This window comes from Papilio polytes, unplaced genomic scaffold (assembly GCF_000836215.1).
Source record: "Papilio polytes unplaced genomic scaffold, Ppol_1.0 DF823835.1, whole genome shotgun sequence".
Lineage (NCBI taxonomy): Eukaryota > Metazoa > Arthropoda > Insecta > Lepidoptera > Papilionidae > Papilio > Papilio polytes.
This window is the reverse complement of record NW_013525369.1, coordinates 1,017,773-1,042,119: the sequence shown is the minus strand read 5'-3', so window position 1 is coordinate 1,042,119 and position 24,347 is coordinate 1,017,773. Positions and strand designations below refer to the sequence as shown.

Here is a 24,347-nt window from a genome sequence, read left to right as displayed (position 1 = left end):
CTTGCTTGTTTGCCACCTTTTTTTATAAAAAAAAACATCGTGATGCAACCTGCACGTATCGGCAAAGAAATTCTAAGATATGTGTGAAGTGACCCCGCAGTGCAGCGTGCTTGACTAAAGCATAGTCACCCCTTACTTAGAGTAGGCTCCGAGAACTCCAATGGGGACGTATAGTGAGCTGGTGTTGATGGAAAGTTATGTAAATGTAAATAACGTCAAATTAAGTTCACTAATCACCATAAAAAAACAAAGAAGTCCAAGTACACGAACAATTCTTGTACAAATTTTGTCAACGACGTTATGAATAGGTTCTCACAATTTTTCGAGGTAGTCACTCGGAACACTAGCGTAAAACCCATGCGTTGAAAAAGTATAGTTAGAGCAAAAAGGTTTATTACAATTTAAAAATACCTTTTCTGGCATTTTTAGAATACAGTACATTCTGTCTAGTAGTTTAGGATCCCGTAGGAAATAGATAAAGTCACTTTAATTCCTTTTTTCATACGCTTACGATTCACTTTATTTAAATATTTCTCCAGCATTTATGTTAGGTATTGTAAATGCTGCAGCCACAACGCCGGGGTAAAATGCGCCGTGGTGTGGGAAGATTGATTCCCTTTAAAGTACTTTCCATATAAAACGAAACCGGAGTAAAGACCTTTCTAGAAAGCTTCTTTTAAATAGAATGAGATGTCTAACGTTGAAAGTGTACGATAAATAAACAAGAATCATAGAGTTTGTACAGAAAATCTTCATTTATAACCCATTAGATTTCTCTCCTAACCTCATCCGCGTTGAATTAAAAAAAAACAAGCAAAATAAATTAGCCTATGTGTTTTTTAGACTACCCTCTACAGCTATGCCAAATTTCATCGAGATCCGTTAAGCTGTTTAGGCTACAAACTCTAACAAACATGCATCTAAACTTTTGCATTATAATTCCTATGATTATTTAGTTTTAAATGTAGAGAAATGTCCATTAAGTAATTTCGTAGATGCCTACGACGTAGTTGATTTCGTAGAGTCTACGTAAAATAATTAGTTTATCGTTTATGGTTATTAATGCAGCCTTTTTAAACTGCAGGTTTCCATTGCGTATATGTTATTATGTCTGTTTAAAATGAATGAAAGAGTAATATGTTAGTACGTGTTTTATCAGTGAAAACCTACGTTAAGCTAATCGGTGTCTAAGGTCGTTTAAATTATCCAGAACCAAGTATTGAATGAAATCTCAAAGCGTTACGCTTCGTAAGCGCCGCTATAATCTGAAAGACGTAAAAATTTTATGGGAATCAGAGTTTAAAATTCAGATTTAAATTCCAATTCCGTACTCTTCAGTCATAAATGTGTTTAATAAATCGCGATTGTCTATTGTTTTTGTGCGATGGATTTTAGATAATGGCGTCTGAAATGAATGGATTGATATCGACTTTCTTTGCTTTTACTGTTCTCGAGTAAACGGAAGACGGCTTACCCGATAAGTCTGCGAAAGATCGGATAATGTGACGGAATAAGATTGATTCTGAATTATATACCGATTGCTAAATCATACGAATTGCAACCCTATTACCCTGTGTTTAAGACAAGAATAGTTTGTATTATGTTGGTTAATTATAAGGCAAAAAAATAGAAGCGTTTAATAGTATTTACTTCAATCTTTTCTGCCATTTTCGCTTTCTTCGTCAGCATACGCGTATTCTAGAAGCTTGAGACTAGGCCATAGTAAACAACGTTGATCCAATTAAGGCAGACTTTCGTTGTATTACAGTTAATTACTTCTTCTAAGTATCTTTGTATTATGCGTTAAAGTTTTCATTTATTTCATCATTACCAAGTGATTCGTTACTGTTACATTGACCTATGTTTCAACGGAGTAAAACTCAAATTAAGTTTGGGAACGCATTTAATGAAATTGTCGAATCTAATAATAACGAATAATTAAATGTAGCTTGGAAATCGGCTTTTAGACATTTCGCTACTTAGGGTCTGGCCCACCATTGGCTGATAGCTTAAAAATGACGTCACATGTCACAATGTCATAAGGGAACGAAATACGATATTTCTATCGCATATTTTACACGTTCGATTGTTATTAGATAATTTACAATTTAATGAGACAGCCTTTTAAGCTTACAGAGGTCTGTTTCTATGGATTTTGGCGTTTAAGCGTCATTTAACCTACATATTTAAATGTTTCATTATCTGCCCCTTAGTACACTTGATCTTATGGGTTTATTACATTTTTGTAGCATAGCCGTCGGCTATTAATCAGGCCAGTATTCGTTTATTGGACACTTAAAATGCCGTATCATGGTGATATAATACGAACGACCTCGGAATAACTCCCCACCCTTCATATCTCACTTTAATAATCTCACAATAGACCCTTTTTGTTTCCTTATTAATAATATTCTAATGTATGATTGTATTATACAAAATATTTTTTAATCCCAAATTTCATTTCAATCAATAACGTTTTTGAAGTGTTTCTATATTCGAAAATCAATAACAATAAGTACAGTCACAATGAAAATGTTTAATAAAACAATTAAATTACACGTACAATTGTATCGTTCAGTACAGTCGTATTAAAAAGTGTTACACGCAATTGCAGTGCATGCTTTATCGATTCAATCTGCAGGGTTACGAGAGAAGCCACCAAACGCCGATGGCTTCAATGTACTTGACCTAGAAACTCAAGCACCGCCCTACGCTATATTAAAAGCTCTTCATTTTAACAACATAAAGCGGTGCATGTTACAAACACGACAACTTTGTAAAATGTGAACAGAAAACACGTACATTGAACAAGTCTATTGCCAAACAAAATATATACTACCAGTGAGCACTTTTGTATTGCATATTACCTTGTTTAGTCTCGCTTTGATTATCTTATATGGAGGTTACACTACTTTAGTTGTGCGACTAAACAGTTGAATTGGCTGCGAAACAATCGACAACCGCACAACAGTCGTGCGATAGTTTAGTCAAAGGTGTGCGCCCGCTCTAAGAACAATATTTTAACCTATTTAAAATATTATAATTGAATAATCAACGCAATTTGTAAATTTAATTCCTTTTAAACTACACTTTTCTTACACTTACTTATGTCTAAACTTCAAAGTCAAATTATGCATTGTTCACGCAGAATATATTTTCTTGGTAGCAAATAATTTTCCGTAGATTTCGTAGCCTCGGGTAAATAGGGTTGTGACCTCTTTACATTCATAGTTTTAGACAACTTATTTAATTGATACTGTCGCTTTAAACTCATAGAAACACTTCTCGCCAAGACTCAAGTTGCGCGCCAATCGATCCATACTTCATGTGACATTGACAGCTGTCAGCTAGGGACGTGACGTTTATGCTGATAATCTAGAATTGCGCCAATTCTACATCACGATACTAATTTTGTTCTTAACAATAGGCATGTGACGTTAAAAGTGAATTCAGATATCGCTGATAAAGTTTGGGAGAGTACGTACTGTGCTACGTAAGTAAAATAGCACAAATAAAATCGATGTTATAGTATTTTTTATTGATAGGTGACAGCCCTAGTTACAACAGCGAAATGCCTATTGTATTTGTTCGTACATCGTCCCAACAAACGGGTCAAGTGTGTGGCCTTCGGATGTGTTTGGGCCCGTTTCGAATTGATTTACTAACTATATTGTATTTTCGTTATATCTATTGAAGCATGTATTCTGTTATAATGTATTTTAGACTTGATATCAAAATAGGGACATTAAGATGAAGATGTTAAGATTGAATATGGATGGCTACAAAGATAGACCGAAAAAAGTATACAAGAGTTGTGTGAAAGATATGCTTTAGGGAGTAAATTCAGATATGACAGATGTTAGAGATGTGTGAAAGAGCACATACTGTGCCGACCCTATATAGGGATAAGGGTAGGTGATCAAGATAAGAGAGAGTTTTCAATAGAACTCAAGTATTTTTAACAATATGGCAGAGCATTCATTTCAACGCTGCTGTAACGTTAAGTGAATCTTAGAATTATTTTACGTACACATGTATTGAAATTATTTATTTCAGATACCTAATTGTCTGAGGAAATGTTTAAAATAAATGTACGAAAATATTTTGGTAACTTGTAGCTAGCTCTCGCCCACTACTTTGTGCGGGATTAAAAATCACTTGTGGCCTACGTAATTAGTAGCATATGTAATCTTTTAGACGTCCTATATTTGCTTTTAGACAGATCCGTTGAGGCGTTCTGGAGATATGTGCAAACAAACAACCATCTAAACTTCTACATCTTACTAATATTATAAATGCGAAAGTTTAGATGGATGGATGGACGTTTGTTAGCGTTTGTAGCCTAAACGGCTGAACTGATCTCCATGAAATTTGGCACAGGTTTAGAACTTAGTCTGGAAGAACACATAGGCTACTTTTTATCCCGGGAATAGTTACGGTTCCCGTGGGATTCATTAACTTAGTTTTTTAATGTTCATTCGAACATTCTGCAAAGGTTCAACATATCTTATTGAAATTTGGCACAGATATAAAACAAAGTCTGGAGTACACGTGAGATAAGCTTCATCCCAGAGAAATGTCCGGTTCCCGAGGGATACGTAGCTTTTTGTAATTTATATAGTTCGTATGTTTTCTAACACCACGCGGACGAAGTCGCTGGCAACAGCTCGTTTATAATATTAGTAAGATTAAGAAGTAGGACAGCGTATTTTGTTGACAAAAATTTGCATTGTTTGTGTCAAGGAACTAATTTTTACATTGTTGGATTCAGTAAGTTCGTATAACTTCATAGAAAAATAAATCAACAGTCGTGTCTGTGAGTCAATTTGTCTGTGACTCTCGGAAGTGAGAAAATGTGATTTGTCGATGAGGATAATGCGATTTGCCGCGCGGTAAAACTTCTTCCTTGTTTCTAGTGCCTCGTTTATAAAGGGTCGATGTTTTGACCTAGTCGTGTTTTTTTGTTTTATTTTTTAAATTCTATACATCAAAGATCGTCTAATGTTATTATTATTATTTATAGAAAACACTAGTTGTTGCCCGCGATTTCGCCCGTGCCAAATTAAAAAAATAAAAATAAAAACAAAGCTTATGTTACTCACTGATAACGTAGTTTTTTAATGGTGAATTTCTGAAATCGGCCCAGTAGTTTTTGCGTTATTTCAATACATACAAAAATACAAACCTTTGCTCTTAATAATATTAGTATAAATATAGATAGACTTCTAGATTTTCACATTGCTCAAAAAATATGTAACTTAATAGAAGTTTGTTGAAATAAAAGAACTTTTTAGAAGTTTTATTATACAAAAATTGATAGAATTTACGATACTTTCATAGAAACATTTATATAGTGCCTACAAAAGTTTTTTTTAAACTAAATAAATAAGAGCACTGTAGTATTTGATAAATCTTTCTACGCATGAAAAATTCATTTCCTTTCCCGACATTTGAACCCCAGACATAAAGTTATCGTAATACTTAGAGCGGGCGCTTACCTTTGACTAAACTATCGCACAACTGCTGTGCGATTGTCGATTGTTTCGCAGGCAATTCAACTGTTTAGTTGCACAACTAAAAATCGAGTGCGCACCTCCATATAAGTTTATAGAAATCAAAGTGAGACTAAACAGTTGTGCGATAGTTTGGTCAAAAATGTGCGCGCTAAAACCATTTAATTTCCACACCACAGAGTTTCATTTCGTGGTATACTGTATCGATTTAATCTGGATTACCATCAAAGCCCTTGTCTACGAACTCTCGAGTCACTTTTTATTGCCATATAAAAGTACCCTCATTGCCCTCCGCTGTATTAATTGGATCTCGAGATGGAAGACTCAGAATAATGTTTTTATTTGTTACAACGCCATCTATCGGCGAGTAGAAAATATTATATTGATAGTAAAAAGGTAATATTATGACTATTAATTCGTGATAAAACTTGAAAAGTGATAGGGAAGGGGTTTTTATCTTATGCTATTAAACATACTTTGAGGCTTATCACAAAAATTCGTGAGATGGTTTTAATAACGTCATCGACGAAATTTGTATTACATTTATGCAGCTCTACCGAGCATAAAGTACACTAACAAATTTCTTACAAAGTCGATGATGTCCGAATGCGTTCTCGACAAATGTCAGACATTCACAATAGACCTTCTAAAACATTGCTGTTTCTCTTTACAGATAAAATCCGCAAGAAGTATGCTTCCCTCGGAGACAGCATCATCGTGGTCAAACTGGAGAGGTCCCCGAAAGCGGGGCTCGGTCTCAGCTTGGCAGGGCACCGGGACCGCAGCCGCATGGCGGTCTTCATCTGTGGTCTTCATCCTGCGGGATCCGCCGCCAAATCTTCACCACCTATTAAAGTCGGCGATGAGATCTTGGAGGTAATGTACACGTGTATGTTTCCACTATTATTTTTAGTGTGTAGTGTTTAGTCTCGTTTTGATTCCTACGAGCTTATATGGAGGTTATACTATTCGATTTTTAGTTGTGCAACTAAACAGTTGAATTGGCTGCGAAACAATCGACAATCGCACAACAGTGCAATAGTTTAGTCAAAGGTCTGCGCTCTTATAATGGACGTATAGTTTTGATTTATGAAAAATATGTTTTTATATTTTAAACACGTAGTTTTAAATCTATACTAATAAAGCGTAAACACACAGTTCTTTGTGGCGTAAGATCTCAGCAATTACAGCATAATTTTGAATAATTATTTTATTAATAAAAAGCCCTACACTTACGTCATACTTTAGGCTATATGTTTTGACGCCATGAAACTAAGTGGGTAAATATTTTGGATAAAAACCCTAATGTGGGAAAGAGACCATAAATTACTGCCAACATCAAGAAAGAAAGATTGCCATAGTAACGTAATTGGTATTTTGACATTTGCAATTGAGAATTTGACAAATGTTAACAATAAAATAAAATGTTCACAATTACATGCGGATGAAGCCGCACGGCAACAGCTAGTTATAGATAACCAATCTGCAACAATAATACCAATGCCTGATTAATTAAAAAACAATTACCTCGACCAGTTAACAAAATTATGCATTCATAACATCAATTCTACTGATACTTGAAAGTTTATTCCACAGTAATTACTTGTTCTAAACCTAGTCGTCACAATTAGCACACTAATTTACCGTTCCTTGCACCAGTTTATTCAAGGAGACCATTTAATGTTGGTCTATTACTGTTGTTTGGACGGGAACATAATTCTAAGCGCACATAAGCGCTACTTACATTGGCCGGTATCCAATAAGCAATGCACTAGCAAATAGATGAAATAACTCTATTCCTAGAACTGCATTGTTTGTTTTGTTTCGAGCCTCAGTTAACTCGAGTAACGTCATCTCGTAAATACTAAAGGGAACGGAATATAATATTATTCCGTGTTATTTGTATACTAGCTGTTCCCGTGCGACTTAATCTCCATAAAATTATGAAAATTTTATTTTATTGTTAACATGTGTCAAATTGTCAATTGCTAATGTCAAAATGACATGACATGACAAAACTTGGCAATTTTGCTTCCTTGATGTTGGCAGCAACTTATGGTCTCTGTCCCACATTTTTGACCAAAATACTTACCCCCTAAGTTTAATGGCGTGAAAATGTATTGCTAAAACGTGACGTAGGCGTAGGGCTTTTAATTAAAAAGAGAATTATTCAAAAATATGCTGTAATTGCTGACATCTTAGGCAACAAAGAAGTGTGTGTTTACGCTTTATTATAATAGTATAGATATAGATTCCACATCAATTTCTATGTTCTTACGGTCAAGAAAACCATCATGCTGCACATATCTGTTAAGAAATTCAAAGATATATGTGGGAATAGACAAACACTACATTTATGTCAAGTCAACCTTCAGTTATAAGTTGCTGAAGTTTCCATTTATTTTATTAAATTTATTATTTCATTAAGATTAAACAAAACCAAAGCAAGTGACATAGATGTAGAAGGTAGTCTGGAAGAACACATAGGCTATTCACTTTTGTTTATTAATTCGAAGTGGACGGAGTCACAGGCAAAAGCTAGTCTAAACACAAATTGTGTTTTATAATCGGCGCCTCACAAATATCCAGGCTGTTTAAGTGGTGATGATTTCTTTTAATGGCATATCTATACTTCTATAGTTCTATAATATATTATAATAAAGCGTAAACACACACTTCTTTGTTGCCTAAGATGCCAGCAATCACAGCATTTTTTGGAATAAATCTTTTTTAATAAAAAGCCCTACACTTACGTCACGCTTTAGGCTATATATTTTCACGCCGTTAAACTTAGAGGTAAATATTTTGGATAAAAACCCTAAAGTGGGAAAGAGACCATAAGTTGTTGCCAACATCAAGGAAGCAAGGTTGTCATGTCATGTCATTTTGACATTTGTAAAAAATTTTCATAATTCCATGCGGATGAAGCCGCACGGGAACAGCTAGTCAAAAATGAAAAAAATGTCGTTATTTAAAATTAAAGTAAAACAAAATTGTTTAGTAAATGCTTGTAACTCTTAAAAAGCGTTAAGAATATAATAGACACACCGTCTATAAATTACGTTGAAGAACTGCCAACACGAAGAGCTCATAATATACTAGATCTGTACAAATTATATTTACCATATAATTTATTACGCCTATAATTACTTCGTCAATCAATGCGGTCAGCTCTAGAATTTGGAATGCTTCCAACTGTATAAATGTACAGATTGACGCATTGATGAGTGAATGAACGAGAGTATAACGACCGAATGAAAGACCGATCTCCATTGTCCGGTCTTTTAAAAGGAAAGTTTCGTTCTTATGAATCAAATTCATTATACTTGTGACTTTGCTCGACCTTTAGGTCTACTATGTTGACTTAGACTATAGAGAAACGGACTAGACAGCCAACGTAATAAATTCTGCCAATTTTCGTAAGGTGTGAGGTAAAGATTACAATCATATGTAAATGTCATGCTTCCACTTGTTTTTTTAGGTATTTCATTTAAAAATCAAGCACACAAGCAAGCAAGTTTAGAACTTACTGTTTTATTTTTTTTGACACAGGGAAAGAGCGCGCTTGACAGATCCTGTCACTTAATACTCAAAGGATATTGACAAAAAACATTTTTAGACAGACATATTATTTGCTAAGGCATTTAATGATATATTTTTCTGTCAAAAATATTCAATAATAAAGACTTGAGACGAATAAATCTTTTGTCGAAATCGTACGTAGGTTTAAGCCTCTGAAGATTCGATGTAACTTATTTTTGTGTACCAAGTTTTTATGAGTAATGATTTATTTTTAAATTTTATCTTTTGGTGTATATAACGTAATGTACAAAACATGATACTGAACAGTTTTTATACAGTACTAGCTTTCGCCCGCGACTCCGTCCGCGTGGTTTAAAAAAAAACATAATTTAGTAGCCTATGTGTTCTTCCAGAATATTTCTACATCTATACCAAATTTCAATGTGACCCCTTCAGCCGTTTAGGCTACAAACGCTAACCATCCAACTTATATACAATAATCCATCTAAACTTTCGCATTTATAATATTAACTAGTATGATTAGAATATCATAAAGACTTTAAAAACATCACATTTTGAATAATCTACACAGAAATCGTGATACAATTTTAAACCAATACAATAAAGCGTAAAAACACTCTTATTTATGGCGTAGAATGTCAGCTCACAGCATATTTTGTGTAGTTCTTTCTTTAATAAAAATACCTACATTTACGACACGCTTTAGGCTATATATTTTCATGCTACTGAAGGGGTAAATCGGAAAACTACATGCTACCATCATTAAGGAAGCAAGGATATTATGGTAACGGTAATATTAGAATTTGCAATTGGGAATTTGACAAATGTAAATAATAAAAGTTTTTATAATTTGATGCGGATGAAGTCGCACGCGAACAGTTTTGTGCATACTTTATGTGTATTGTGTCAGAGTGTACACGTATATGATCTGTAGTAACACGCAGTCGGTCAAATTTTTGTGCATTCGCATACATTAACAGCTGATCCCTCTAGCCGTCTCGTATCTACACGCCTTTTGGAGCCACGCCAATCGTATTAGGTAGCGTTCAATATTGCGCGAAGCGGAAAGCGGATTTATTTTTGGAGATACGGTTTTCAATTATTTAGAAAACAAAATTGGTTATGAATGTAATTGTAATTATTGCGCTTAAACTTGATTAAATTAATTAAAAATGGGTAGTAACCGATTAAAATATGTAACTATTAAATATTTTCTAAATTATTTCGCTCTATCTGACATACAAAATAACACTTTACTCTCTGCAGCAATGTTATGAGAAATCATAATTTCGAAATTCGCTATATTTTTTAAACAATAACACGAAATTATTAGCGCTTTATAATATGATCTATACCTTATCGTGCCACACAAAATCTTTGCAACCAAAGCCAGACTATTCTTGTTTAACGTCCATTCTGATTGAAACATAACTCTCTGGTCGAGGTATATCCTGTAATTGTGCGTTTGAACAACTATAGAGTACAATACCTATTAAATGAAGGAAAAGCAAAGCCTATTTTGTTTTAAACCGGAAGTACGTAATGTGTATGTTACATAGTGTCTTTTTGTATCCTTAACTTAGACGTGTCATTGCATTCTTATTCTGTTTGCAATCTTAACTATAAAATTTCTAGTTTTCGCCCGCGACTCCGTCCGCGTGGTATTGTAAAAAACAAAAGTGAATAGCTTATGTTATCTTCCAGACTATCCTCTACATCTATGCCAAATTTCATCGAAATCCGTTCAGCAGTTTAGGCTACAAACTCAAACAAACATCCATCCATCTATCCAACCATCCATCTAAACTTTCACATTTATAATATTAGTAAGATTGTAAATAATCCAACGTCCTTATTACATGCTTTAGGACGTGATACCATCTTATAAATCTATGAACGGGTGCACAAACAAAAAGTAAAATTTAGAATCTGCGCACACCCGAATACTAAGCTTTCGCACAACTGCTTAGTTTCGTTTTAATTCCTATGAGCTTATATGGAGGTTACACTACTCGATTTTTACTTGTGCAACTAAACAGTTGAATTATCTGCGAAACAATCGACAATCGCACAACTATTGTGCGATTGTTTTGACAAAGGTTTCCGCCTGTTTGTTGTCACGTTACTAAGCCATGCGAGATACATAATCGACCTTAACAGGTAGTGCCCGCTTTAACATCTTTTTACTAATGGGTCGGCTCGCCCGGTGTAATACCACGACCACACAGAAAACAGGCGTGAAGTGGAAGCAATTCCGCGTTTCGTCTGCTTTCCCTTTCCACCCTTTTACTAAGAGGAAAGGATGGGAAGGAAAAGTCGATTTGACGGTGGAGGAGACGCATAGGAAGCGAAAATGTCCTCTTTATGTGCGTCTCCTCCTCCGTCAATCAAGGATGGGCAACGCATCTGCAATTGCGGATGTTTATGGGCAGTGGTCGCTTTCCATTTCGGTGGATTCAGGCCGCTTACACGTTTGTCACCTTATGTTATAAAAAAAAACCTAAAGCCCAATCATCTATACACATACAAACTTTCGCATTTATAATATTAGTAATAAATGGTGTATTTTATATGCAGGTGAACGGGATAGTACTACACGGCAGATGTCATCTCAACGCGTCGGCTATCATCAAAGGACTGGTGGGACCTGTCTTCAAGATAATTCTTCTAAGGTAATACCTAAATGTTACAATTATCAGGATATGAAGGTGCGCACACTAATTTTTAGTTGTGCAACTGAACAGTAAAATTGCTTGAGAAACAATCGACAATCGCATAACAGTGTGCCCCAGCTCTTAGGCATATTGCATATCAATAACTTTAAAATATCACATAGCTAGCCAGAGCAGAAAAACGGTTTAATTCTGTCATATCTTTCGCTTAGTAATTACCACAAATAATCTTTTCACTTATGTTATGAGCTGTCTCCCGCAAACTTCGTTAGCGCGAATTTGGACCACCGGTTACGCCATTTTGAAAGCGGAGAATTAAAAAAGTAGCCTATAATATGCCCGTCTATGTCAACTACCCTTCAGTGAAAGTCCGGTCAAAATTGTCCCAGCGCAACTTGTAGACAGACAGATAATTATTTTAAATTCGTATAAAAAAGAATAGAAAATAACTTATCTTTTCACTCATGTATATATTCACATTATACAGCTACAAAAAACACAACAAACTTATTACAAAGAACTTTACGAGCCACAAACAGTTCTCTGCCAAATCTTAGTCGACAGGTCAATGAACTCTGTCAAATAAAAACATCCATTCGCCAAAAAGTCGTCTTTTCTTACTTTATATCTTTACAACATAGAACGTGTAAAATAATACAACGTAAAAGGAAAATCGTAAATAATAAACAAACCACAAAACCTATTTACGTAAAGATGAATTGGTTTATTCGCTTCCGAAACGTGCATCAAACATACCATATGTTACTACTATATTAATAGCTATTTTATAATTATAATTATTTTTTATAACATAAGGTGGCAAACGAGTAACCGGCCACCTGAATCCACCGATATGTAAAGCGACCGCTGCCCATAAATATCCGCAATTGCATTTGCTTTGCCTACCCTTAATGGACGAAGGAGGAGACGCACATAAAGAGGACATTTTCCCTTCCTATGCGTCCTCCACTGTCAAATCCATTTTTTTTCCCATCCTTTCCTATTAAGGAAACGGTGAAAAGGGAAAGGGACTAAAATTAGGCCTCCGGCATCACACTCATCAGACTGTACGCGGAATTGCTTCCACTTCACGCCTGTTTTCTGTGTGGTCGTGGTATTACACGGTGCGAGCCGGCCCGTTCGTGCGAAGATGTTAAAGCGGGCTCTACCACTATTAATAATCTTAATATTAAACATGACAAATATCACACAATTTAGAAATTTATGTACTTAGTAAAATTGTAAACTGCAATTTCATACACGTACGGTGACATGCAAATTTTTTTTTCAGACGTAAAGCGGCGTTAGAAGACGTTGCCGTGAAACCTTTAACGCAGTTTCCTGTCGGCCTTGATGAAGAAGTAAGTCATTTTATGAACTAACTAACATATCCCAATCTTTATTCTTCTCTCGTAAAGTGGACGGACTAGGTAAATACTAATAATAATTTTCGTATCTACCTTTCAATTATATTTTCAAAGTAACAATAGAATATGCAATTTTATCCTTAGTAAATTTTATATCGTTACTTAAAATCGACTTTATCACTTAGTACATTAAATCTAAGTTCAAGACTAATATGTATATTTTTATTAAGTGAATAAATCTTACTATCTTATTTCTTACTAATATTATAAATGCAAAAGTTTAGATGGATGGATGGATGTTTGTTAGAGTTTGTAGCCTAAACGGCTGAACGGACTTCGGTGTAATTTGGTACAGATGTAGAGGATAGTCTGGAAGAACATATAGGCTACTCACTTTTGTTTTTTTTAGTTCCACGCGGAAGGAGTCGCGGGCAGAAGCTTGTTTAATAATATAAAAAGACGTAATTTGTACTAAAAATAGCAATATCTTGAATAAGAATTTGCTATTAATTTAAAAATAGATGTAAATCCCGTTTTATTCAAGTTTAAACAAAGATTTTATTACATCTTTACTAATATTATAAAGAGGAAATATTTGTATTTTTGTATGTACTATATACTAAAATACTGAACATATTTCGATTTTTTTTCTATAAAAAAACTACATTATTACTGAATAACATAGGCTAAATTTATTACTATGTTTTTTTTATTACGCCCTAATTCTTAAGCTAAAGCTAGTAACCTATAATTGAACAAGAAAATCCGTTTGCATAGTTACTCTTGAATTACAGTAGGTTTTGTTTGCACAAACATTTTGTTGACACATATTGTCCTCCCTTTCATGCTCTTTGACAAAAAAGAGACAACAATACGTGTTATTGCAAGTGTGAGAACAGTGGAAACCCACTGTTATATTAACATAATAATTATGTTAACTCTCGCTTAACACTGACCTTGTTGAGTGATCTTCTATCTCGCTCTAACACATACGTTCAATTTCCGTAGAGTTTTCCGCACGAAATAATTAAACAAATGTGGTCTTTAAACCTATGGAATAAAGTTAAAAATTCCTTGTTTGTTCTTCATGATGTTTGTATCTCATCGACAATTCAAATAGTTTTATCCAAATGATATAAATATTTGAAATTAAATTTTATTCTATTGCTGTTATGGTTTAAATTTCAATGACTCGATGGAGTTATGTTAAGTCGTTCTTGTACTGAATTTGAAATGTTATCTTTCATTTAGCAATGTCATACAAACAGTGTGAAGACGGGTTGTGTACTATGCGAACGTTTTACGTGAATTTATTATCAAAAATGTTTTAAAATATCTCTAGTCAAGTTTTTAGTGGTTTTACTAAAAGCTTGTATAGTGTTTTTAGTGGAATTTGATATAAGAATTACTAAAGTTCGTGTGTGTGTTTTGTGAGATTGCATAGCACCGGTGTTTGGTTTCGTTTGTAATAATTTGATATTAGTAGTGTTTTGTTTACCCAGTAGCTATTCTTTACATTGACTGTAGTATTTGGTTTTATAATTAACATTAGAAATAATAATACGGTAACAGTTGTTGTAAGAGTAATCATTAAGTTTTTGCATTTAGTAACTATGTGGAAAAATGTGTTTTTTTTTTAACATGACCATTAAAAAGTGAATTCCGTCAATTTACAAACGGCCTAAGATTTTAGCTTTCATCTGATGTTAACGAAGTCTTTTACATTTTAACGGGTAATACAGTGGTAGAGCCCGCTGCGCACGAATGGGCCGGCACGCCCGGTGTAATACCACGACCACACAGAAAACAGACGTGAAGTGGAAGCAATTCCGCGTTTCGTTTGATAAGTGTGGTGCCGGAGGCCTAATTTTAGTCCCTTTCCCTTACCACTCTTTTCTTAAGAGGAAAGGGAAGTCTCCTCCTCCGTCAATGAAGGGTAGGCAACGCATCTGCAATGGCGGATGTTTATGCGCAGCGGTCGCTTTCCATTTCGGTGGATTTAGGTGGCCGCTTGCTTGTTTGCCACCTTATATTCTAAAAAAAAAATCGTAAAATTTATAAATGAAATAATCAAAGTATAGGTATGGGACATTTCTAATAAACTTTTAAATCTGGCACACCAACATCAAACGATACTACTAGCGCCCTAAGTGAGATTTTGAAGCCCCCCTTTTTTAAGTACTTGGAGGGGTTAACAGGGTTAGACTTTGTGATTCGCAGACCTATTGGCTTGTAGACTATTTCATATGTATAGGTACTTTCCCGAGACTTCCAAACCTTCTAGTTTTTTCCTCTTTTTCTTATTTTGGTTTCATAATAATGTTAATTTGTTACGGTCAACGACTTTAAATGACGTTTTCGTGGATATATTAAAAACTAATTTTATGTTTCATTTACATAATACTAGATTACGCCCGCGACTCCGTCCGCGTGGAATTAAAAAAAACAAAAGTGAGTAGGTTATGTGTTCTTCCGGAATATCCTCTACATCTATGCCAAATTTCATCGAAATCCGTTCAGCCGTTTAGGCTACAAACTCTAACAAACATCCATCCATCTATCCATCCATCCATCTAAACTTTCGCATTTATAATATTAGTATAGTATGATTAGTATGATTAATGCATTAGTTTGTTTAATACAGTAAATGGACATTTATGTAATTTAAAAATAATTTACTTTCAATACAATATTTATGTGAAATACACAAAGAAATTAAAATTCATACATAAAAGCATTACAAAGATTCAGTTATTTTGTGAAAATTATGAGACAAAGTGAAGGAATTGTAGAACAAAAAGATATTTATTTATTTACTAGCTGTTCCCGTGCGACTTCATCCGCATGAAATTATGAAAAGTTAATTTTTTGTTTACATTTGTCAAGTTATCAATTGCAAATGTCAAAATGACATGACAAACCTCGACAATTTTGCTTCCTTGATGTTGGCAGCAACTTCTGGTCTCTTTCCCACATTAGGGTTTTTATCCAAAATATTTACCCTCTAAGTTTATTGACGTGAAAATATATAGTCTAAAGCGTGACTTAAGTGTAGGAATTTTTATTTAAAAAATAACTATTTAAAAATATGCTGTAATTGCTGACATCTTAGGCAACAAAGAAGTGTGTGTTTACGCTTTATTATAATAGTACAGATTTATTAGTTATTAAGCTATCCGAATTAGCTGTCTATATGAAACCATTATATTTGTATCATATTCTTTGGTACACATCCGGGACTGTTAAGGTTATCTTAAAGTAATTAGATACGGAACAGATTTTAACAAAATTATTTTGCAATACTTCATTGAATTTTCGAGTTTATTTTAGTAAGATCATTATGACTTCTTCCTCAAAGACACTAAATAATTATGGGCTTATATTTTGTTAGATTGTCAACTGTTTATCGAGAATCCCTTTCCACTCATCTCCTGTTCATCTAAAGTAGACTTAAACGAGGGAATTCTTGATATAAAAGTCTAAAATCTAGACAGGCATAAAGGTTATATTCTATACAAGTACGTAATTTCTAAAACAGTAAAAAAACAATTTTTTCGTAAAAATATAAACAGCTGGTCTCGCTTCCGGACAGAACGTCGGTCGGAAATATGAGCGATAAAATGCCACAACGAAAGTACATTTGCAAAAATTACTTATGAGCATTTAAGAACTTTTTTTCAATTTTTGTTTTGTAAAAGTAGCATTTTAAGGGCCCTATAATATACAAGACTCAAACCATACAAATGGTATAAACTCTTTGTCATAAGAAATTTTTTTTTTATTGTTTCGCGGTTTTTTTTAATTTACATAAAATTTTGTTTATAACAATCGACACTTTTAAGGATAAGGACCAAGGTATTGGCTGGTAATGAAATAAACATACATAATAATATAAATATCATATGTTATTCCATAAGTATTTTGACATTGAAAACTCCCAACTATATTAAGAACACAATCATATAAATATTATAAATGTTACGATGGATAGATGGATGTTTGTTAGCGTTTGTAGCCTAAACGGCTGAACGGATCTCCATGAAATTTGGCATAGGTTTAGAGAATAGTCTGGAAGAATACATAGGCTACTTTTTATTCCGGAAATAGTTACGGTTCCCGTAGGATTCATTAATTTGATTTTATAATTTTTACTTGATCATTCTGCAACGGTTCAACATATCTTATTGAAATTTGGCACAGATATAAAACAAAGTCTGGAGTACACATGGGATAAGGTTCATCCCCGAGAAATGTCCGTTTTCCGAGGGATACGTAGCTTTTTGTTATTTATAATAGTTCGTAGGTTTTGTAATACCACGCGGACGAAGTCGCGGGCAACAGCTAGTAATTCATAAATTTCATAATATTTACATACCTCGGGTTTCAAACAAGGATAATAAATTGAATTATATTTTCAATTACGTAAGCCCACACATCAATACCAACTTTTAAGGAGTTTTAAAGATGAATAAAATCCGAATTTAGATTTAATAGTGCTATGATAAATACTAGCTATTGCTAACGAGTTCGTTCGCTATGTTACTTACTGGTAAAGTAGCTTTTTAATGATGAAAGAATTTTTAATATCGGCCCAGTACTTTTTGAGTTATTTCTATACATACAAAAATACAAATCTTTCCTTTTTATAATATTAAGATAGATTATCGTTAATGTATGTAGAAACAAATTATAAATAAAAAAATATAAACGTTTTTAAAATTTACTTTTTGCAAACCATTTGCATTAAAATTGTAAAAAAATCCTTCAAAGTTTAGCAGACAAAGTTTAACGTAATGCATATCTATGAGGCCTATTGTACGCAAAAATACTACAAGTAAAATACCACACATCAGTTACATTTTACGATACGTAATAAAATATTATCGGACCGCTATCACCGCAATCTGAGGCGACTCGATACGAGCGTGTTCAGGTAAAAGCCTCTTCAGATAACTGAGTGTGTACACTGCGGTTATAGTGTTACAAGCCAGCGCTTCTTAAACTGTTGGGTTAATATTTTTCAAATGTCTTGACTACGTGTACGAAAAAGAATTGTTAGTTCAGTAGAGAAAGGATAGCACTAGCGTTAGCGCGAGTCGCGTTTAGGCGCCCAGGGCGCTGGTAAAGGCGCCCAGGGCGCTGGTAAGGGCGTCACAGGTTTGCGAATCACATCGTCTGACATACTAACGTAAGCCTTCGCCCAATGATAAAAAATGGGCGCTGTAGAAATATTGCTTATGGTACTCAAACTGGGTAGGGATAGGAGAAATTTAGTAGATAATTACATGTTTTTTTTTTAATATAAGTGTTAAAATCTTCCGAACCATCAATCATATTCATTAATTATGCCAATAAACACACGTTAAAAACAAAATTAATTTCTTTTTAATTACTGGATAGAGCGTCAAGAAATATACTATTTATAACAGTTAGCCAAACAAACATGGCACTAATAACATGAATTCAATAACAAGTAAGTGAATGAAAACAATCGTTCAGTGATAATGAGTAAGCTAAAGTGATGACTGTAATGAACGAAGTGCCGACACGGCCAAGCGAGAGTGAACTATTATACAAACCATCTGTGCTCTTCAGGAAAATATGGCGACGAACGTTATCGTTCAGGAAGAGAAAGGTAAGACATCATTCACTAAGATAATTTCTTTATCGAGCGTCGGTGGCTCAGTGGTTTAAGCACTTGACTTGTAATCTACAGGTCTTAGGTTCTAATCCCGCCAAGTACCAATGTGATTTTAGATTTTTCGAATTTTCATATGTACATAATTTACCCGACATTCTTACAATGAAGGAAATCATTGTGATGCCTGCACATATCGGCGAAGAAATTCAAAGATATGTGTGAAGTCAACCAACCCACACTGGGCCAGCGTGGTTGACTCTGGCCTAGTCACCCCTAAGGTAGGGTAGACTCCGATCCGCTCGGTGGGGACGTATAGTGAGCTGGTGATGAAGATGACTTCTTTAAAGCGACTTTTCCAATAGCGTGATTACTAGTTATCTGAAAGCAGGCGAAAGATGCTTGTGTCATTTTTACTGGCGGGTTTTTTATAACTAGCTCTTGTTCGGGACTTCGTCTGAGTAAAATAAAAAAAGTAATAAAAAATATGGCTATCTTACTCACAGATAAATTTATTTCTAATTGTGAAAAAATTTTCGAAATCGGATCAGTTTTTAAGTTATTTCAATACATACAAAAATACAAATCTTTCCTCTTTATAATATTAGTATAGATAGAAGTCAATTTCTTAGTCGCTTAATGAAAAAAGGGTTTACTTTGTTGTAAATTAAACGTATACTTAATATTCAAATTATTAAAGACACTATAAGTAACATTTCCACTGGTGCGGTCGAAAATGCTCTCATAAATAGAAATGTAATTATTCTTCCAGTGGAAGAAGGATCTAAAGCATCGTCTAGTGAGTACATTTAAGGTGTTAAAAAGAATGTCGAATCGATATGTATTTATTACATTGGATAATTAGGACGCGTTTATCTCTACCTTGAAATATACGAAATATAGTGTTTTATTTGGAAATTTCAAAGTCAACATATGTTTTGTAGATATCGTCAAACATTCAGAGTTGTAATTGGTCACTAAGGGAGACCTTTAGTGTAAATAAAGTAGAAGATATAGAGATTAATTTAACACACTGAGATAGTTACCTTTTATACCATTAAACCATACTGTAGCAATTAATGGGGATTTTTTTTATTACTTACTAGCTGTTACTTGCAACTTAGCCCGAGTGAAATTAAAAAATATGGCCTATGTTAAATTACCTTTCTAACGGTGAAATAATTTTTAAAATCGGTCCGGTAGTTTTTAAGTTATTTCAAAACATACTAAAATACAAATCTTTTTTCTTTAAATTTTAGTATAAATAGACTAGCTGTTGCTGGCGACTTTGTCCCCGTGGAAGTACTATATAATTAAAAATATCGCCTATCTCACTCACTGCTAACGTAGCTTTTTAATGGTGAAAGAATTTTCGAAATCGGCCCAGTAGTTTTTGAATTATTTCAATACATACAAAAATTCAGTGGTAGAGTCCGCTTTAACATCTTCGCACGAGTGGGCCGGCTCGCCCGGTGTAATACCACGACCACAAAGAAGACAGGCGTGAAGTGGAAGCCTTTCCCCTTTGTTATATTAGTAAAGAAGTGTAGACCAGTCATAAAAACGTTTAGATTTCAAGTTCTATACAGTGGTGTGTACCTTTATTGTAATTTAAAACTTTCCCAGACAATGTTTGACCAGAGCATACATTGGCACGGTTTGGCCAACATTTGAACAAGTGGTTTGCACTTGTATCAACAAACGGCACGCGGTTTGTGTATAGTTTATTACAAATGTGGTTTTGTAATTTTAATTTATTATACAAGCTGTTCCCGTGCGGCTTCATCCGCATGAAATTATAATAACTTTATTTTATTGTTTTCTGTCAAATTCTTAATTGCAAATGGCAAAATTACCATTACCATAATAACTCCTTAATGTTGGCAACTTGTAGTTTATGGTCTCTTTACCACATGAAGGTTTTTTCTAATTAATTTACTCCCAGTCTCATAGCTTTAAAATATATAGCCTAAAGCGTGTCGGAACTGTAGGGTTTTTTATTAAAGAAAGAATTGTTGAAAAATATGCTATGATTGCTGACATCTTATACCACAAAGTAGTGTGTGTTTACGCTTTATTATATTAGTATAGAAGTATATATTTATAATATTTCAATAGTAGAAGGCATTTCTCTTTTTTTATTCCAAATGAAATAAATATTAAATTGTCGTTTTAGACAAGCCCAATCTTTTGCGGTTTTCAAGATTATATTCAAAGCGAAAGGAATATGGAAGACAGTCTTTACAAAGAGATAGCTGTCTCTTTCACGAAACCTGATAGTAGATTTATGATAAACCGTTTTTTCGTTTAAAAATACCTTTTTGAGTTTTACCAACAAAGGCCCTGTGATAAAAAAAGAATTTAAGTTAGCAGAGGAAATACATGTTGCATGAAATATAATAAACTAGATTTCACCCATGACTCCGTCCGTGTAGAATAAAAAAAAAGTAAGCGAGTAGTCTATGTGGTCCTCCAGTCTATCCTCCACACGTACGCCAAATTTCATCGAGATCCATTCAGCCGTTAACGCTACAAAATCAAACAAACATCCATCCATCCAAACTTTCGTATTTATAATATTAGTAAGATGAATAGTTAAATGACAGGGCCATTTTATATTTCATTTCTGCGATTAGGAATTAGGAAAATACAATTAACTTATGAATCTATAGACAGGACGAAATAAACGTACAGCCGAAAACTACTTTCGGTAAAGTCTCAGTTGTCTTTTTATTGCTGTATTGACAATTATATGCAATTCTACTTAAAATATTTAAAATAAAAGTACTCTTTATTTAAAACTAGTATAATATATGAAACTCTATGGTTATAGGGTTGTTAAATGTTCTAATTTATATAACAAAGACTTTATCGTGTACTTATAGTGTGACGTTAACAGCGATGTTTGTTCGGAACAAACATTTTTAATGCCATATGAAGTGTCCACTTGAGCAAACAGTGGCACGAGGCATTCAGAAATGCAATAAAGTGATAGTTTTTCACCAATGAGTGGAATCACGGATTAACAAAACAGATGACTAAAAACGTATAGATTGAAGAAAGTTTGGATGGATTGTACGAAATATATGAAGGGTGCATAGGTGTTCCCCACGATCTAGTTAAGGGGGGCAGGCAGGTCATCAAGGGGGGGAGTAAAATATTATTTATGCTAGCATGCACAAAAACGGCAATATTCGACTCTCTAGGCCATAGAGGGAGAGTCTAGGTCCTAGAGTCTAAGGGAGGGCGACAACGCTAAAAAGGGAGGGAATTCAGATATGTTTGACAAAGATGTATGGATGAATTTCGTGACGACATTATATGTTAGGTATGATGTTTATTTTTACAAACATTTACACATAGAGGTCAAATAAAACTATAAAATGAATCAAAACACTATTTTCTGTCCAAATCTTACTACGATAATGTCTTTTGCAATTTATCTCGTTCATATATCTTTACGAATCTTAAAATTCCCTTTCTGAGATTTTTACACGTGTCGTTTTTTTTGCGTTTAGTTAATGTAAAGATTTGAATGTGACATTTAAATTTAAATAAAACAAAACAATCGCAAATTTTTAGTTTTATCTATATAATTGTGTTTTCCTCTATTTCAGTCGGAGGATCGATTTGCCGGCTACAAAGGAGTACGAGACATCACCATCAAAAAGGTAAAAGTTAAATTTATACCTGACTCTTTAAAAATGCAAATCGACACTCGTATAGAATTTGCTATTATTTTCTGACAGGCATTTTAACTTTTAAGAAAGTTAATATGAAATTAAAACATTTTATATTCACAGGCGCTTATATATTATTATTGTTAATTTCCAGGGCCCAGCTGGACTAGGTATCATGATAATAGAAGGTCGGCACACGGAGGCTGGGCGCGGAATATTCGTATCCGACTTACAGGAGGGTAGCGCCGCGGAACAAGTACATCCTTGCAATCATTGTGACATTTTTTAATGTTTGTATTGTATCTTGTTTTAATTATTATTTTTGTTTCCAGGCTGGTCTTAACATCGGTGATATGATACTCGCCGTGAACAGAGACTCTTTGCTAAGTTGCAGCTACGATGCCGTAAGTAATTCTTACTTAAATAAATAATTCAAAGCGAGAAATCATATCTTAAAAAATAATTTCTTAATTTCTAAGTCCGATTAAATAGTAACCATGTTATTGTTAAGACGTGTGTAAACGATTTTTTTGCTTGAGAGGTCTTGTCTTATATTATACGATCTCGTTGACATTTTACTGGCTGTCATGCCAGTTGTTACACCATGTTACAGGAATCTGTTTTTTTCCTTTTCTCCTAAATAATGGGTGTATTTTATAGGTTTTTGAAAATCTCTGTAATAAATATTACAAGTTGGAATTTTCATATTGTAATGTATCTAATTTTCTATAACATTTATTTTCACGTTATTGCAGGCGGCTGCTAAACTGAAACACACGGAAGGCGTGGTCATACTGACAGTGTGCAGTCCCAACATGAAGGACCCTGATAAAGAAGATCCTTCGGGAACTTCTGGTAAGTGTTATCTTTACGTAACTTTAATTTACATTTGGAGAAATTGGCGCTGTTCCACCTTAAAAGCTACAATAGTTTGAACATTTTGAAACGAGACGTAGAACAAAAACCAATGTAACGCAGCTTATAAATGTGTCTCTACCAGAAAATAGACTGCTAGTTTCTTTTTATTATTATCCTCTCGTTTGCACTCACTGCTATCTAATTACTTATTTGTAGGAAGAGTGGAGTTCCGCTTACACATCTTCGGCCGGCTCGCCCGGTGTAATACAACGACCACACAGAAAACAGGCGTGAAGTGGAAGCAATTCCGCGTACAGTCTGATGACTGGTGCCGGAGGCCTAATTGTAGTCCCCTCTCCTTTCCAAACTTTCCTTAAGAGGAAAAGATGGAAAAAAAAGTGGATTTGATGATAGAGGAAACGCATAGTAAGGGGACATGTCCTCTTTATGTGCGTCTCCTCCGTCAATTAATTTAGGTATATGGGCAGCGGTCGCTTCCTTTTTCGATGGATTCAGTTGGCCGCATGCTCTCCACTTTACATTACAAAAAAAGTTTTCTCGTTGCTAAAACAAGGCAATTGTTCCTGAAGGGAGAATTTGTGTATAATATTTCAAGTAAATTGTGAACTATGCTTCCTCTATATTTATTTGAATCTCTTTGGTAATATATCGTTTCAGGTGCGAGTGGGAATCAAACTCCAGACGCGTTGTCCGCCGGCGCGTCGCGCCCGCAGACACCACGACCTACTCCTTCGCCTGCTAAAGGTAAAAACTGTTTGACATATATGTTATAGTAACAGCGAAATTAACTGCAACATTCAGACTGCCTCTCATAATGGTCCGCTATTCTACGTCTGAATGACATTGACAGCTATCAGATAGGGATGGGACGTTGGCATATACGTGTTGATCTAGTATTGCGTCCTCCAACGTAGAACTGATTTTCTTTACAAACACACAACAATAAAAATGAGATTTAACAGTAGTAGAGCTTGTTAACATCTTACTGTAGAATCTGCTCGCCACACAAAACCAGCACACAGAAGACTAAAGTGAAGTAGAAGTAATTTTGGGTT

At 34.3% G+C, this 24,347-nt stretch overlaps 1 protein-coding gene across 4 annotated transcripts in view; it reads left to right on the top strand.

The window, feature by feature from the left end:
• Positions 1-24,347, top strand: part of LOC106103269 (inactivation-no-after-potential D protein) — a 48,460-nt gene that overhangs the window by 18,106 nt on the left and 6,007 nt on the right. For 2 of the 4 annotated variants that reach the window (XM_013282979.1, XM_013282978.1), the window contains 8 exons: positions 6,187-6,389; positions 11,634-11,728; positions 13,020-13,089; positions 22,351-22,404; positions 22,568-22,669; positions 22,746-22,817; positions 23,169-23,268; positions 23,950-24,036. In XM_013282979.1, the coding sequence (XP_013138433.1) occupies positions 6,303-6,389; positions 11,634-11,728; positions 13,020-13,089; positions 22,351-22,404; positions 22,568-22,669; positions 22,746-22,817; positions 23,169-23,268; positions 23,950-24,036 (667 nt within the window). In that variant the 5' untranslated portion in view covers positions 6,187-6,302. Of the gene's footprint in view, positions 1-6,186; positions 6,390-11,633; positions 11,729-13,019; positions 13,090-14,375; positions 14,661-18,495; positions 18,731-22,350; positions 22,405-22,567; positions 22,670-22,745; positions 22,818-23,168; positions 23,269-23,949; positions 24,037-24,347 lie in introns of those variants that run through there. The other 2 variants (XM_013282981.1, XM_013282980.1) reach the window with 2 other exon arrangements.